Source organism: Daucus carota, chromosome 4 (genome assembly GCF_001625215.2).
Source record: "Daucus carota subsp. sativus chromosome 4, DH1 v3.0, whole genome shotgun sequence".
NCBI classification, from domain to species: Eukaryota; Viridiplantae; Streptophyta; class Magnoliopsida; order Apiales; family Apiaceae; genus Daucus; species Daucus carota.
Genome location: NC_030384.2, coordinates 43917417 through 43933650, shown reverse-complemented (window position 1 = coordinate 43933650; position 16234 = coordinate 43917417). Strand labels below are relative to the sequence as shown.

At 33.5% G+C, this 16234-nt stretch overlaps 2 protein-coding genes across 10 annotated transcripts; both read right to left on the bottom strand.

The window, feature by feature from the left end:
• Positions 1-851: 851 nt before the first annotated feature.
• Positions 852-3468, bottom strand: LOC108216511 (G2/mitotic-specific cyclin S13-7). Of its 4 annotated transcripts, none has more exons than XM_017389290.2 (8): positions 3298-3468; positions 2784-2946; positions 2574-2631; positions 2220-2474; positions 1997-2122; positions 1484-1894; positions 1220-1398; positions 852-1116 (listed from the first exon to the last, which is right to left on the bottom strand). In XM_017389290.2, exons 1-8 carry the CDS (start codon positions 3335-3337, stop codon positions 969-971), a joined length of 1380 nt encoding a protein of 459 aa, XP_017244779.1. In that variant the 5' UTR covers positions 3338-3468; the 3' UTR covers positions 852-968. The 4 variants fall into 4 exon arrangements, with proteins under 4 accessions (XP_017244779.1, XP_017244780.1, XP_063948778.1 ...); XM_017389291.2 differs by having other exon boundaries at positions 2784-2943; positions 3298-3458; XM_064092708.1 differs by having other exon boundaries at positions 2574-2628; positions 2784-2943; positions 3298-3458.
• A 1667-nt stretch (positions 3469-5135) lies between these two features.
• LOC108219435 (stomatal closure-related actin-binding protein 3) lies at positions 5136-12497 on the bottom strand. Of its 6 annotated transcripts, none has more exons than XM_017392893.2 (14): positions 12050-12497; positions 11906-11954; positions 10696-10986; positions 10376-10504; positions 9925-10017; positions 9156-9296; positions 8919-8978; positions 8464-8547; positions 8044-8224; positions 7208-7324; positions 6479-6537; positions 5940-6074; positions 5617-5766; positions 5136-5445 (listed from the first exon to the last, which is right to left on the bottom strand). In XM_017392893.2, the coding sequence occupies exons 3-14, from the start codon at positions 10966-10968 to the stop codon at positions 5401-5403; spliced, it is 1467 nt and encodes a 488-aa protein (XP_017248382.1). In that variant the 5' UTR covers positions 10969-10986; positions 11906-11954; positions 12050-12497; the 3' UTR covers positions 5136-5400. The 6 variants fall into 6 exon arrangements, with proteins under 6 accessions (XP_017248382.1, XP_017248378.1, XP_017248377.1 ...); XM_017392889.2 differs by having other exon boundaries at positions 8919-8987; positions 10696-10989; positions 12050-12495; XM_017392888.2 differs by having other exon boundaries at positions 8919-8987; positions 12050-12495.
• Between the last annotated feature and the right edge of the window lie 3737 nt (positions 12498-16234).

Genomic DNA, 16234 nt, shown 5'->3' with positions numbered 1-16234 from the left:
TATAAAAAAGTCTCACCGTACCAGGACCATTTTTTTGTGGTCGAGTTGATTGGACTATATATGCAGTCTCTCCATTAGGTCACAATTTCTTCAAGCATCTTAAAATGAACCATATGCTAACCACCAGATTGGTTTCGAGATGCAAAATCAATAGTTATATCGAATATGTTTTATTTGATTTTGTCAGGTATTCGTATTCTTACGGGAGACAGATGTCTGGGTGTACATCTGGTCAGTTTGACTGAAGTGTCCATTAACTGAAATCCCATGTTCTGGACTGGAGTATGTACCCCAGGCTGTTTGTTATGGAGCAAGCATCAAGGTGGGTGGGGAAGGTGGGAAAATTACAAATACAATGCGTCTTCTATGCAATTTTAGATGAGCAGGTCACATGAGAGCCAAAAGTGCCGCCATGTGACTTGCCAACTACTTTCATCTTTTTGAGAACAAAATTAAAGCACAAGCAAATAAGCAATCGACATTTGCTCTTCACTTTAAATGTTTAAGCAATCGACATTTGCTCTTGATTTAATTCATCTAATCATGTTTACTTTCTCAGTATCCGAGTACAACATGCTTTACAAATCACATTCTAAAGGAAGAATTATTTCTAATTAAGCAGATAAAGTTTTATAATCAAACAATGTTTTTTATAAGATCTCTACCATTTTTCAGTTTCCTACCAACAAATTAATTTTTGTCCAATCAACAATAATAACTGAATAAATAATCTAGTAAAAGTCAAGGTCCTTAATTTCTGTGGGGAATGGAGGAAAGGACAGTATAAATGCAACTCTACAAATACTCCTATGTTGCTAATAAAAACATCCATTTGTTGCAAACTTGAGAAATCATGATCAAACCAGAAACTTCATTGTATAATATGAATTTCATCCAACAAATAATTCTCATCAATTATTATTGACGATAAAATATTTAAAAAATTGAAAGGGAACACAGTCACTAAATTAATTGTTTGCTGCAGGCAAGAGAGACTTGGCCGGGGGAAGAAACGCAACAGCGCCTCTTTCAGGATTAGAGTATTTCCTGTAAATCACTCGGAGCTTATTTTCGGCAGCTGCTGAGTGGAGACCAACAAGTAGTTTTGCACAATCCCTGTTACAAGGAAAATTTATATGAAAATCAATGCAGCATAGATACAACAAACAACGAGGCCTAGCATATGGAAAGATAATATATATACGGATTTGGAATTTACATTAGCTGAGCCTCTGAAAAACCAGTGTGCAACTTAAGTGTGTCATTCCAAACTGGAGTCTTGTTCAGAGTGCGACGTGCCGCATAAACAGCGGAGGCTGCAACCATCGATGGGAGGTACATCACAGTTGCATAATTCATCATACCCAACTCAGCCAGAAAATAAGTCATGTTGTTCACCTGTTCAACAGTTTCACAAAAAGTTAGTAACATGATCCTTTTTTTCAGTGACAGTAAAACACATAATATCAGTAAATTCACTCACATCAGGCTCATTAGGAAGAGAGGCTTTGATGAACCGAACAAGGAAAACATAAGGAGTAGGAACAGTCAAGCTCCACTCCAGCCTACCAAGCACTTTTTTCTCCATAGCCAACACTTGCTGATTAGTATAAGCCCTGTCTGAGATGCACACAAAGTCATTGACCTCAGGTGCCCAAATTTCTTCATATTTGGAGGCCAGAAGCATAGCACTGATTCCCAACAACTGCAGTTCCCTCCTCGCCACCATCTTTGTGGCCAGATATCGATCAACAATGTTGACTGTGAGATAGAGAGTCTCTGGACTTAGCTCAAACTTGTGTTGAACCTCAATCAGCCAGTCCACTAGTATTGCCCTCATTTTCTGATTTATTTCTGGTTGGGAGTCCATGTAATCAGATACCTGGCTCTCAGTCTACACCAATACATATAAACTAATCATTAGGATTGCACAACTAGAACCATCAGGTTTGCTCAGACAGAACAAAAGTTAATACGATAAGGATAAACAAAGTACCTCAGCTTCCTTGTAGAACTTGTACATATCCTCAACATACTCAACTGCTGCCAATTCGTTAGTGGCATCTGCAGCATCAATATCAACAATCTGCTCCTTCGGTTTTTTGTTTATGCCACAAGCAGCCTGTAATGTAGAAATATATTAGAAACATCAGAGATCGTAAGAACAGTGAACAACTAAGTGAATATGAACCGCTATTATATGGACAAAAGTCACATACCTTGCTTCGAGCAGTAAGAGTTGATGTAAGAGTTTGGCCATTCTTCATTGATGAAGAAGCCTCGATGGCCTTTTTCCTGTTAGGCCTCTCTTTTTTCACCTGTTCTGTTTCGGATGAACTAATCTCAATAACATCTTCAGGCTTGGACTCAACTACAACTTTCTTCTTTTGGGCTGCCTTAGGAGGCAATGGTAATGCAGCTTGTTTACCCCCTATTCCTGCCAAAACCCCATCCCCTGGAATAGCCATTTGTTTCTGCAAATCAAACACGACAAGAATTAAGTGACGTAAAGTCTTAAGAACAAAACAACTCACACACACACATGTAAGGGAACTTTAGGGGAGGATTCACACCTTATTGTTTTCAGCAGCTGCAGCTTGTGCATTGGCCAGCAATTGAGCACAGAAACTTCTATCACAACAAATAAAAACCAAAATAAAAAAAAGACAATCTAAGACGTATAATAATCCATTAAGCATCACAAAAACACATATACAAATGTACTGATTATTATTGACTTTAATGTATATCGATAACGAGAGAAGAGCAAGAAAGGGGGAGACCTTGTGATAGGGCGAGAAACTTGAGGAAGTGGCTTGACAGCGTCGATACCTCCTCGAGCAGTAACAAGATTACCGATATCACCAAGGGCCCGACGATTTCTCCCCTCAGCAGCCATCTTCTTCTGCTTACCTCCTCCTCCAGCAACAGGTGCTGCCTCTTCTGCTATAAATCATCAAACCACTCAATTTTTTAATCGAAAACAATTACTGGATTATGAATCTTGAAACCCCCAATCAAAGAAAACCAGATTTGTAGAACAAAGAAACAGATCAATATACAAGCCCTTAAACAGACATCATATGTGAAACAACAGACTCGCAAACACAAAGACCTTAATTTTGTTGAACAATCAAACACATCCAGATATATATACACATATAGATTAATTTGTAACATCGAAAAAGAACAAATTTAATATCAAAAGAAAGATGGTGAGGGGAGAGAGGGAGAAAGAGAGAGGGGGAGAGAGAGAGAGAGAGAGAGAGAGAGAGAGAGAGAGAGAGAGAGATGTACCTCGATGATTCTGTTGAACAACGGGTCTTGTCGAAGCCATTCTTATTGATTGAATTGAAGTGGGTATCTCTCAAACCTCTCTCTACCCCCTCGCTTCTCTCTGAATTACAAAATCAATGAGGATCGAAATGAACAAGAAGCCCTCCCCCTTTTTGAACCCTCAAAACCAAGGCCGCACCCTAACGGTCATATTTTCATATCCTAATAGCCGTAGATTGTAGCCCTAGTTTCAACGGCTTCGATTGATTTCTAATCTCCTCGCCTATTCTTGCCACGTGTTTAGTTAAAGTTACCGTTGGCCCTCCCTCAATTTTTTTTTCTTTCTTCTCAAATTTACAGCCATTAAATAGCAAGATATTTGTTCGTTAATAAATTAGGGAAGATTTGAAATATTGACAAAATAATGTTTCTTTTCCCTATAAAATTTATAAAGACAATACTTTGAATTTGGGGGTGAGATTTTCTTTAGCTTATCCGTTTGTTTTTTTTTTTTGAAAATATCCGTTTGTTTTTGTAGCGTGTAAAAAGATTGTGGTATGCATTTGTTTGATAAGAATTCGAAATACCCATATCGAGATTCATTTTCCCAAGTACAACTGTAAATTGTAATAGAATAGTGCGCTGGTTGTCTAAGAAATTTAATAATCGTACTTTTTGATAAAAGAGGCTAAATGTTAGGCATTCCTCCTGAGTTCTCACCCAATATTTTTATATTTAACATATATTATAAAACTTTGATTAGATACATCAAATTCTTGTAATTATTTCCTTTCAAAAAAAAAAATCTTGTAATTATTTTGAAATTTATACAAATATCACAGATTTTGAAGAATTTTTTCATTCAAAGCGGATACACTTACGGGGTTGTATTTAATCCAGTTTATTACACATTTATTAATTTATATATTTTAATGATTTTTATAAATATAAAATACATGAATAATATTAAAGAATCCATAAATTTATTAATTTCAAAAAATCTAATCAAATATTAATGATTCCAAATCAATGTCACCAGATTTAAATATAATTTAACTAATTGAATCCATCAAAATTCATAAAATAATTCAAAATCTTAATTAAATACTTCACAATTGTAATGCATTTCTTTTTTCTTTTTTTTTGAAAACAATTGTAATGCATTTCTTAAAATGCGAATAAAATATATCTGAATTTCACAAAGGAACGAAACTTAATTACCTAAATTTAACAATCTTTCAAAATTTCCATAAAAAAAAAAAACAATCTTTTAAAATTCATATTTGAGAGAGTATATTCCATTAAAAACTTTTCTTAAAAAATTATTAGTGAGATGTAAGTATATATAATCATATCAAAAATAATTATGGTTAACGGTAATTTTGCACAGATTATCACAAGAACTACGATATTTAAAACCAATACAAAGTTTCACAAATTTAAATAAATTTATCTCAAAATCTCATAATTTAACAGAACTTTGATAAACCAACAAAATCCACTAAATCATACAATCTCTTTGTTTAAAAAATTTACACTCTTCGAAGGTTGGACTTTGAAGAACTATATATTTCACAATTATCTTATTTCATAAAAGCTAATCATAAGATTTTATGAAATCCTACCATTTCTTTCTTCTATTTCCACATTTCAAATCACTTAAAATATATCAATGTACGAAATTTTAGCGACCAAAAAATGACAACCACCAAGCAGCAAGTAAACGCATCACTTGTGCGTTTTCTTCAGAGCAAGTATGAAAAAGATGAGACCTCTCCACATCTTTGGCCTTTGTTGCTCCCCATTCTCATTCCAATTTATAGAATAGTAAAACAGAGGAAGCTAATGATACAAAAAGCTAGACGCCACACCAAATCTTCTATAGATTCATATAATGCAATCAGCGAGAACAATAAGCATTGAAAGATTTTAAACAAACAGCAAAATAAAAAATAAAAAAATGTTACAACCAATGACAAGGCAAAACAAAAAAACTATGCCTAAAAAGGATGTAACCATATTAGTTGAATGGCTTGTCCATCCCCCTGCAAACACTAACTAAATCACACTTAAAACCCCCTTTGTTATACTCTCAGCATTAGTTCAAATCTATAGATCAGTTGGTTAGATGTACAGGGATGCTATATCGTCAGGCCCAGTAAGCACAACCTGTGAAATTTAGTCAATTGTTCTTATTAGATTGCGATCATCTTTTATATTCACTTTAAATAAAAGCCTCATTCTTGTCTGATAAAATCATAAGAAAAGTGTGTGTGTTTTCAACCATAACAAGTCTCTTTCAAGAATATAGTTAGCAAGATAAATAAAGAAGTTGCATACATTACAGTCGAGAGCATATCTTCTGGCAAGGACAATGGCTGCATTTCTATCTCGCTCTGAATCAAATACCAACACAAAGGATTGACCTTTCCTTGCTTGCCAAAACAAAGATTTGGCTGCTAAATTTCCACCGCCTCTAAATCCACACAGCTGTATACATTTCAGGGTACAGAAAACTAATTACTGTTTGCACTTGCAAAGTTATATATTACCAATTCATATAAACAAAGTCATGGCTCAGAGATAATTTTTGAATTCTTGCATGGAATATTAACAGTGCTATGCATATAGGACTAAAGATCGGTAACAGTCGTAACGCGTACCTGCATAGATGTCGAATATGAGTCTCTAGCTTTTGTAATCCATCCTCTACAAAGTTTTACTCTCATCTTCCCCACATGAAACAAATGAACGGAATGTGACGAGTAATTCCTACCATTCATTTGGGAAATGACAACCTGAAAAACAATATATTTGAACTGAGTTAACCATGTATCTCTTAATTTTTTATATGTTTTAAATAGTGCTATAAAATTTCTAGTATGACTAATTACTAATTTATTACTCAGGAGATATGAATATGCTCACATTATATTTATCAAAGTGACCTTGTCAAATTGGTCCAGTTTATCCAAGTTTGGTTCATGATTAGTTATTAGGGCCATGATCAAAGAGATGCAAGTGATTTAAATTATGCATCCAATAGTTCCAGTAATTCTTTTCAACAGTGAATTATATTAATACTCATCTCATCTGTAGCCTGCAGGACTGTATAGTGGGTGTGTGCTTAATTAACCAAAAAAAACAGCATAACAAACTATTGCAGTTACTAAAGAATGCTGTTAGAATCAAGATGTCATACGCTGAATTCGGTATTGGATTTCCGTGAAAGCGTCTCAACATAAGTTCCCACTCCAGCAGCTGTCGGGAAAAAAACTAATTAAAACCTTCAAGGCATTTCAACTTCATTTATGATTAGCATCAATTTAGGATAAACAAGAAGGAAATCATTAATCAAAGCACCGGAGTTTGACAAAAGGCAACCTAAAGAGAACTATTGCAAGTGTTAGGTATCAGCCCATTACAATGGTAGCATGGGCTTGGGTGATCCTAAACATATATGGATAATAATAGTATGTTTAGACAATTATTATAAAAAGTATGTTTTGGTGACAAAATATAGTAAGGATTGTTGGGTATTAACCCAGTATGAATAGGATTCTGATTTTTGTTAGAAATCAAATTACATTAGGATTATGATTAGGTATTTTATAATTAGATTCTGATTTGTCTAAGTTTGAGATGGCTATATATACATAGTCATATTTTGTTTCTTATGTGTGCTCAAGATATAGACTTAGGTATCGCTCGCGAGCGGATGCTTGAGTGCTGTGAGTCTTTAGTATCTAAGTTTGGTTGATTGTATTATTGATAACGGTTTTGATTAATAATAAAAGTTGGGAATTGGGTTTCCACGTCACATTTTTTTTGTGTGTGCGCTTTGTGTTAGAAGTCGAATCTCATAATTTTATCCCTAACAGCAAGTCAATACAATAATATGCATATCAACTTATTGTACCATCATAACAACCTGGATCTACTGGACCAGCAGTCGTAACTGCAGCTTTGTGGCCATTTGAGGTAATGTCAACCTGCAATATTCGGCCAACATCGAAAGGCTCCGGAGCATAACTTGATTTATTGGCACCTATTAAAATGATAATCATATTGGTTATACTAGATAATCAGGTCATGGAACTTGTATCAAACTAGCATTTTATTGTTTAATAACTTAAGATGAAACCAAACTTTAAGATGATATGACGATAGATCACAAACAGAAATATCAAACATCACTTGCAAGATTACAATGAAACATCTGGTTGTTAATACAATACTACTGACTAAGTGTACTAGTTTCTAGTTGCATTTAGCAAATATAATTCTATATATAGAGAGAGATGGATATTATTTTTATCTTTTGAGTATATTAGTAGCTTATGTTCTGCATATTAGCATGTGGCATGCACTGCTGGGTCCTTTAAATTAGGCAGCAGTTGCATGTCCGTTGTTTTTATTGTTTTTCCCAGGGCCAGATCTCTTTAGCAGTAGGGAAAAGATGATAAAACCATCAACTATCTATAACTCCAGAATACATTTCTATTTCACTGCTAAAAGAATAAGGCTTCGAGCAAATCGCACTGATGAAATAAAAAACACCGCCAAAATGAGCAAAAGAACTAAAGAAAGACACCATAGTTGTAGACTTTACCTCTAAAGTCTAAAAATGTTAAAAAGAATTCATGAGTTAAGACAAAAAGGATTCATGATGTGTAATCACACCAACTGTAAGTAAAAGACAGAAAGATAAGTTGATGTATGATTTAAAACCCGGCCTTTGTTAACATGCAAAAGATAGAGGATCACCTGAAATAAATTCCCTTCGGTTACTTTCGGATGACAAACGATACCACTGAATTGAGCATCTCGAGAGCTCCAGAGCTTCCCCTGAGCGAGGTTGGACTCGTATAATGGATCCTAATGTTTCAGACCCAGTTAACTCATACATACTCAACTTGTTTGCCTCAGCCCACTTACTCATTGTCAGCTGAAAAGAATGAGGGCAGAAGACTATAATGAAGCATTAAGGAAAACAATTAAGAAAGATAATACAAGAGGTAATTATTCAGATTCTCTCGTGAATAATAATAATTCTTTTCGTCAAGTTTATATTGTGGCAATGCAAAGGTATCAGATCTTCAAATTTTCGCAACCCATGTATACTTATTGCAGATCACTAATACTTGAAGTGTAGGTATTGAAAAATAAACACAGAAAAGAATCTACCTGTTTTTGAAGCTTAAGAGAAAATGTATATTTCTCTTGAATTTGAAGTCTAAGTGCTCGAAGCTCAAGTTCCATGTCCATCACCTATCAAACATGCAGCAATTCACTTCACAAGATAATTTTGTTCATTGAACAACAATAACAGAAAAGGGGTACCAGATAAAAACCATTTTATACATCAGAATAGAATAACATAAAAAAAAACTATTGAAGAGGTTTTAGCTATACATAAAATGGCTAAAACACATAACATATTAACCCCTTGAGCCACTGGATCTGGAGATTATTAAATTCTGTTTACGTATGCTCCAGATGATTATCGAATTTCTTAAGAGAGAAATTTAACAACCAGTATAACCATTGGTAGAGCACCATATATCAGAAAAGTGGATGAAACACCCAAAATGCATATAGACTTCCACTGATAAAGAGTAATTCACAGGATATTAACACACCTTACTGGGTTGATGCAATAATCTAATTCTTCTAGCCTGCTGAACCTCCTCCATTAGTTCCTTCAGTTCCTAGCAGCATTTTAAGTTTAGTCCAAAAAGAAACCAACCTTCACTTCCATGAGATGATATACCATATTATACTTGCAACGATTATGGATATTCAAATAGAGATTTTTAAATTATTTTTTTTCAATTTCTATCTCAGTATCTAGATACAGTTCATTACACTATGTGTACCTGTTTCTCTGACGTTTGTGATATCCTTTCTTGTTCATCAAGGGCTTCTCCGATTCTCTGAACTACTGCTCTAGCACTCTCAATTTCAGCACAAGCAAAGGATCTTTCTTGGTTGACCAACTTTTTGGCATCCTCTGAAGCCTGCAAGAGAGCATGGATTGTAATTATGTATACACCTAGCAAATACTATAATACATTTACAACATCAGATTATTTTCCTCTTTTCCTTTGCCATTAGATATTAACAAGCAAAGGATTGTTCATGATAGTCAGACATGTTTGATAAAACAATAACGGTGTCTAGAGATAGAGAAACAAAGAATGATGCAGTAATTCCACCACACCCACAAACAAGTTGATCAAAACACTTCTTACAAGAAGTCAGTATATTGGCGTGTACAAAATTTTAACAAATTATTTCAGAAGTATCAGTTGCAAAAATCTTGTTGTACAGTATTCTCCAAAGTAAGACCTCTAGTATAAACAATACAGACACCGGCATGTACTACATCTACAAAAGTGTGAGCACGAACAAAGAAACAAAGACTTGTCGTCATATTGACCACAGAAGCCAATGTCAAAGAAACTAGAAACACGAATTTATAACAAATTAAAACATGGCAACCTATTATATTTTTTTCAAAACAATATTATGGAAGCATGTGTTGCAGATCATATCTGCTTATTTAGAGTACTGCCACCTAATCAGTTAAATTCCTAGAATAACACCACTGAGTATAGTAGAGCTTGGATTGGTGCAGTAGATGACCTGTTTGAGATAGCTTGCTAGCTTTTTGACTTCATACTTCTCTTGAATCAGCTCACCTTCCTTTTGAGTCAGCTTTACTGCTAATGCTTCCACCTGCAGAGTATGGCCAAATAATATTTCACTTACAATTTGTGTGAACTAGAATAAGTCATAGATGAAACTTCCAGAAAAGACACATGTTAATGACATGACCCAAATCCTCTAAAAGGCGAAGAAATAGATCTTTAAATGAAAAATGGAGGTAGAAACCATGGACTTGTCACGTTTTAAGTGTAAAAAAAAAACAAATAACCATGTACCCCCTCAAGACACTCTCATATGATACTTGGGTCCAAGTGTGACAAAAATTATGACAAACAGGTTATTTTAGGATAAAGTTCATGAAGTTCTAACAATATATATGCAACCAAATCTATAGACTGCCGCGCGGGGGGGGGTAAGAAAAACTAACCATGGAAATGGCTTTTTCCATATCTTCCTTGTTTTCACCTGTCATCTGCCCTTTTAGGTATTCTAGTGCATCCCTAAGTTTCTTTAGAAGAACATGTCCATCCAAAGACACCACATCTCTGAGTTTCGTCTGCATTTTGGAAGACTTGCTTATTTGACCATCCCAGTTTAGTAGAATGGTTGAGTTTGCATATAAAACGTGAAAGATATTTGATTATATTTGATTATTTTGTATTATCTGGAATCGGATATTAGAGTATATTTAGTTAGATAGTAAGTTAGAAAGACACTATACTCCAAAATTAGCAAGAAAAACTGAACCTCATTGGACAATTTAGAAGCAGCAGTCAAATTCTTATCAAATTTGCTGGCAAGGTCTCGAACAGAAAGACGTTTATGCTGCTCTGACAACAAAGAAGTTTCCTGCACAACCACCTCCTTTAAAGATGGGCCTTCCGTATTAACTTTCACCTCCTCCAAGACTTGATTATCAGGACCTAGCTTGTATTCAGGAAAATGATCTGAAGCAAAGCTCACGTCTGCAGACACGGGCATTTGCCCCTCATATCCAAGCTCTGGACTGACCTTTGTCATTGGTCTAGATTTTATGTTCTGCTAATCAATCGATGACAAAAACACAGTAAAGAAAATCAGTGGAATGTGTTAGTCATCATAGATCACAAAACTAATAAGGCCAGTATAAAGAAGATATGAGCAATGTAATTGTATAAGTTTCTAACCCTAATAAAGTAAAAGCATTCATTATATCAAGATTATAAGCTATGCAGAGAATCACACGCGTAAGTGAAACAATATTATAAGCTACGCAAAGGAATGAGAATTCCACGACGCAAGAGAAACTATAGCTGAGATATTAGGAGTCAGTATCTGTAACCAGATGCAGTGAAAAAGTACTTGGTGTGCAAAGATGAACTAAGATGGTCAAAAGAGATCAAAGGCAAGTATTGCTTCCATTAACACAGGAAAGATCTTGCGTCTAAATGTGTTTAACTGGTCGATATCATTAATGCCAAATGTTGACTAACTTAAAATACTCCTCTAAACCATTGCTAAGGTCATTGACATAACTTTTATGAGCTAATGAAGCACCAATTCTCCAATCAGAACAGTAGATCAATATATTAAGTTAAACTATCAATAAATCTTACATGAATAAATACCAATAACCAAAAATGCGTTGAAAGATTAAACTGATTTCTAAAATTGCGAAAAATCATATCAGAAATGATGAGAATGATGCATAATCTTATCGTACTTGTGATGTTGACAGAGCTGAAGATGGAGAATGAGAGAAATTTTGTGATCAAATTGAGGCCAGATATAAGGGACGGAATTGATTGTAATTTGTAAGTGGCTATTGGGAAAACAGTCATTTTCATCTAGTCCATTCCAACAAACTTAGCCCTCATCACCTTCTAAAGTATAATAATATACATTCAACACGGGTTATATTAAATCACATAAAGAATACATACATATAGAAAGATCCAATATATATATACACATTTACCTAATTAGAACTTAAATCAAGCACATTCAAGGTCAGAACTTGATATACCCTGAGAAGATAAAGAAAATGAAAAGTAAACCCTTGAGAGTTGATAGAAAAGAGAAAGGTTTAAGTAAGAAAATGAGAAGGCAAAGTGAAACTTACAGTAAAGAATCAAGTGAAGGCAGGAGCTTGGAACAATGCTACTAGGAATTATAACAAGAAGATAGCAGATGCATGTTTCTTTCACATCTGCAACAGAGAGAGTGTGTGTGGGGGAGAGAGAGAGAGAGAGAGATGGAGGGAGGTGGTGAGAGAGAGATGGAGAGAGAGAGAAAGATGGAGGGAAAGAGATGGAGACAAGGTGGGAAGAAGAGGAAGAAGAATCTGAGAGAGAGAGATGACTACAGACTACTTTTGTAAAAGAAAAGGAGAAGAGAGCTTGAGTAGAGCCATCTTTCTCTCTCTATGTTCTGTAAAGATATATGTTGTGTGTAAAATGTATATAAATATCACAGGTATCTGAGTCTAGTCTAGTGTATATAGGATTCCATGGGAGACACATTAGGCGCTTGTGGAGGGGTGTGATTATGGTTCCGTTAAAAGGGTGGTACAACTAATTACTACTTGCTACAACGAGTAGTCCATAGACTGAGTCACTGAGAGAAGAAAGAAATAAAAGGCTGCAACATGTTACACGCGCCGACCCCACTCTCCACAATTTATGAGAGAATATATGTTACCGGTCTATCTATCACATATTCACATGACTTCTTGACATGGACACGGTATTGCTGTACTGTATACAGTATACGTATCTGAGTACTGATTTTATATAATGCTATTTTATGTACCTACTATTGTTTATTTGATCTGATTAATAATAATGTTATATTTACCCTTAAAAAAAATTTATATTAGATTTTTTTGAGAGCATCGAACTGTTTAATTAAAAATAATAAACCAAATTCTACTAATAATGTTTATATATTATATAGATTTTTTTGAATTTGTAATATAGTTTATTTTGATGATACTGATTATGTTAATTCGCAATATATTAAATATGATATATTATTATTTCAAATTATTATAAATAAAATATAACATTTTACTATAATAATTGAGGCCAACTATAACTAATATCATTAAATGAGCCGGCTATATATTTACAGAAATAATTTCAATCACAGTAGCGAATAAAATTTATATTATACATGATTTTAAGTTATAGTATGATTTATCAAACTTCAATTAGAATTTTTGGAAATGCTCTTAGACCATCTCCAACCCATGACACCATTTTGGTGTGAAAAACACACCAATTTGGTGTGAAAACTACACCAAACCAAAATTTCACTCCAACCCATCAACACCATATCCTACACCAAAAAGAATCTTTTACACATTAAATGGAATATTCTCTCTTTTTAAGTTATTTATATCAATATTGAATTTGTACTTAAATTTTAACATGTTCAATAAACAAGGACCTAAAATAATTATAAATTCATTAATAAATTCAAGAGGACAATTTAATTATATGAATTCCCGTGCTCTTCCCATATGTGCTCGATCAAGGCGTTGCGAAGTTCAAAATGAGCTTCCTTATCTATTTATTTTTAATCATTGTGTATTTTATTTTTAATCAAATCTATTTAAAAAACATATCTTCTATATAAGAATATAAATTTATTGATATTTGGAAATAAATAAAAAACTTGAGTAAAATAGTAAAAAAAGAAAATTTAAAACAATTATGATTAAAAAATAAATAATATAAAATAAAACAACTTTAATGGGACATAGATGGAATAATTTTGTTTTCATTAACATATGTGAGGGTATAGTAGGTATTTTGGAAAACTCCAAATTTGGTGTAAAAGTTGCACCAAATCAATACTTGACACCAAATTTGGTGTCAACTTTACACCAAATTGGTGTTGGGTTGGAGTGAATTTGACACCAAATTTGACACCAAAATGGTGTTTTGGTGTTGGTTGGAGTTGCCCTTAAGAGCATATTCAATCATGTTATGCTGGATATAATCATGTAATATCCAACTGTGTAAAGTTCTTAAATAAAATAATTAATATCTTGTAAATAAAAAGTAAAGAGATTATATAAGAATATAAGTTTTTTTTTAATGCAAATTCATTCATGTCCACTTTATCCTATAATATATGGGTAGGTTTAGGTTTATAATTTAGCGTATAATGTGGGTAGGTCTATAAAATTACGTTTTATTTTAACATATGTAGTTATAGTTTATACTAGTGGAGTAATGGATAAGTATATGCGGGATTGATTAGTTGCATGTTAACAACTTTGGAGGCTTCCTAACTTTACATCATTGTCAAGCCAAGAATGTTTAAAGCCTAAGCATAATATATCAGCATCTAATCCACCCAATCGCCTCATGCCACGTCTAATCATCTAAACCAATATACATGGTGGGGGTACAATTCATGGTTGCAAACTTGCAATTACATAACGGCATGTCGATTGATTACAAAAGCTTTGTATACAAGTATAAACAGACTCCTTGCTTAGAAAAATTACTAAAAAGATAAGCGGTAAGTACTATAATTAGATTTAGGTGGGGAGCATATGGTAGGTAAATTTAATCATGAATTAAGGAGTTAGGCGCATAATTAAAGACCTAGGTTCTACAGCTGTGAAGCCTTTTAGTATCTCCAAATGGGCCTCACTCCCTTTGGACCTGTTTTAGCGCAGGGTCCAGTTCTTTTATTTTTATTTATATATCAGAAGAATATGTCCCACAACTTGCACAGTGTTTTTTTGGTTGTGGACTCGCATAATCCTTATTTCTCGGTGACAAAGAAAGGGTACTGGTCTTACTGGAGGATCGTAACTCGTAAGGGCCGTTGACCACTACCCTCCAACACTATATCTCTTCATTTTTAAATAATTAATATTTAATTTTTTGACACAAAAAGCATATTGATTAAATAATTAAGATTATTATTTTAAATTATTATGAATAAAAATATTAAATTTATATTTGGATTAAAGAAACTGAAAATAATAATTTTAGTCTATATGTTAAAAAGTCAAATATTAATATTTAAAAATAAAGAGAGTATAATGTATTTTCTTCTTTTAATAACATATATTTAAGCCTCAGTTAGGGTATTACGTGAATATCAAAATGCTAATAATTATTATAAATTTGGGCTTTTTTATTCATAACCACGTTTTCAATCTTATTTTCAAAAATACTACTTTCTCCAATCTTATTTTCTAAAATACTACTTTCTCTAAAATATTTTAAAAATACTGTGGTTGCATATGCAACCATATATGCAACTGAATTCCTGATTTATATATCGATTCCAAAGATGAGGTAGAAAATGATATTGAAAATTAGAACTTGAAATCAGGAATTCAGTTGCATATATGGTTGCATATGCAACCACCGTATTTTTGGAAAATATTTTTAAAAAGATAGTATTTTTGAAAATATTTTAGAGAAGTACTTTTGGAAAAATAAGATTGGTGAAAGTAGTATTTTTGAAAATAAGATTGAAAAAACAGTATACAAGATAATTCCCCTATAAATTTTAAAGGGAAAACATAATACAATTATTACTTTTATTTGACTGTTATTATTGAAAATTAAAATTCGATAAATGAATTTACAAAAAAAAAAATCGATAAATGAGAGGGGCATGTACAGAGGCCTAATAAAGCAGAGTCGGTAACAACTCACGTTACAACACATGAAAAAACATCGAAATTCACGTTAAGAATGTTTATAACGCAATAGTGATTATACTCCTACTAGCTAGTCTAGCTAAGTTGCCAAGTTAAAGGTTGAGATAGTCTTTGAGATAATGCAAGTGAAGCAGCATCCTTGCTTGAACAAGTCTGTCTGAATCACTTCACACATGGGAGTAGGGACCAACTTTATTCTGCAATTTCTTACATTGTCTTCCCCCCTCTCATAATGTGTCATGTAGATAAAAGTTAACATTGATTATTGCTCATCCTTCCCCACCATGTTCAACACTTACCATTCTTACATGTACCCACAAAGGGAGCCCCTTCCTATTTCATAAATAATATTTATGTCTTAAGCTTCTTACAATTTTCTTACTTGCATCAATGGAGGAGGTCCCTCACTAAAGTGGAAGCTAGCTAATTTATTAATTTAATAACAAAAACGGAGAGCCAGTGTTTTGGTAGAATTTAGAAATAGGACATACCAGTCCCAACACCCATCTCATAATATAATTTACGGATTTTCTAAGGGTCTATGACCGATTTTCTAATGTGCGTTTATGTCTTTTTGTAGATACTTATTGACTCCGATTTCATTAGTACTGA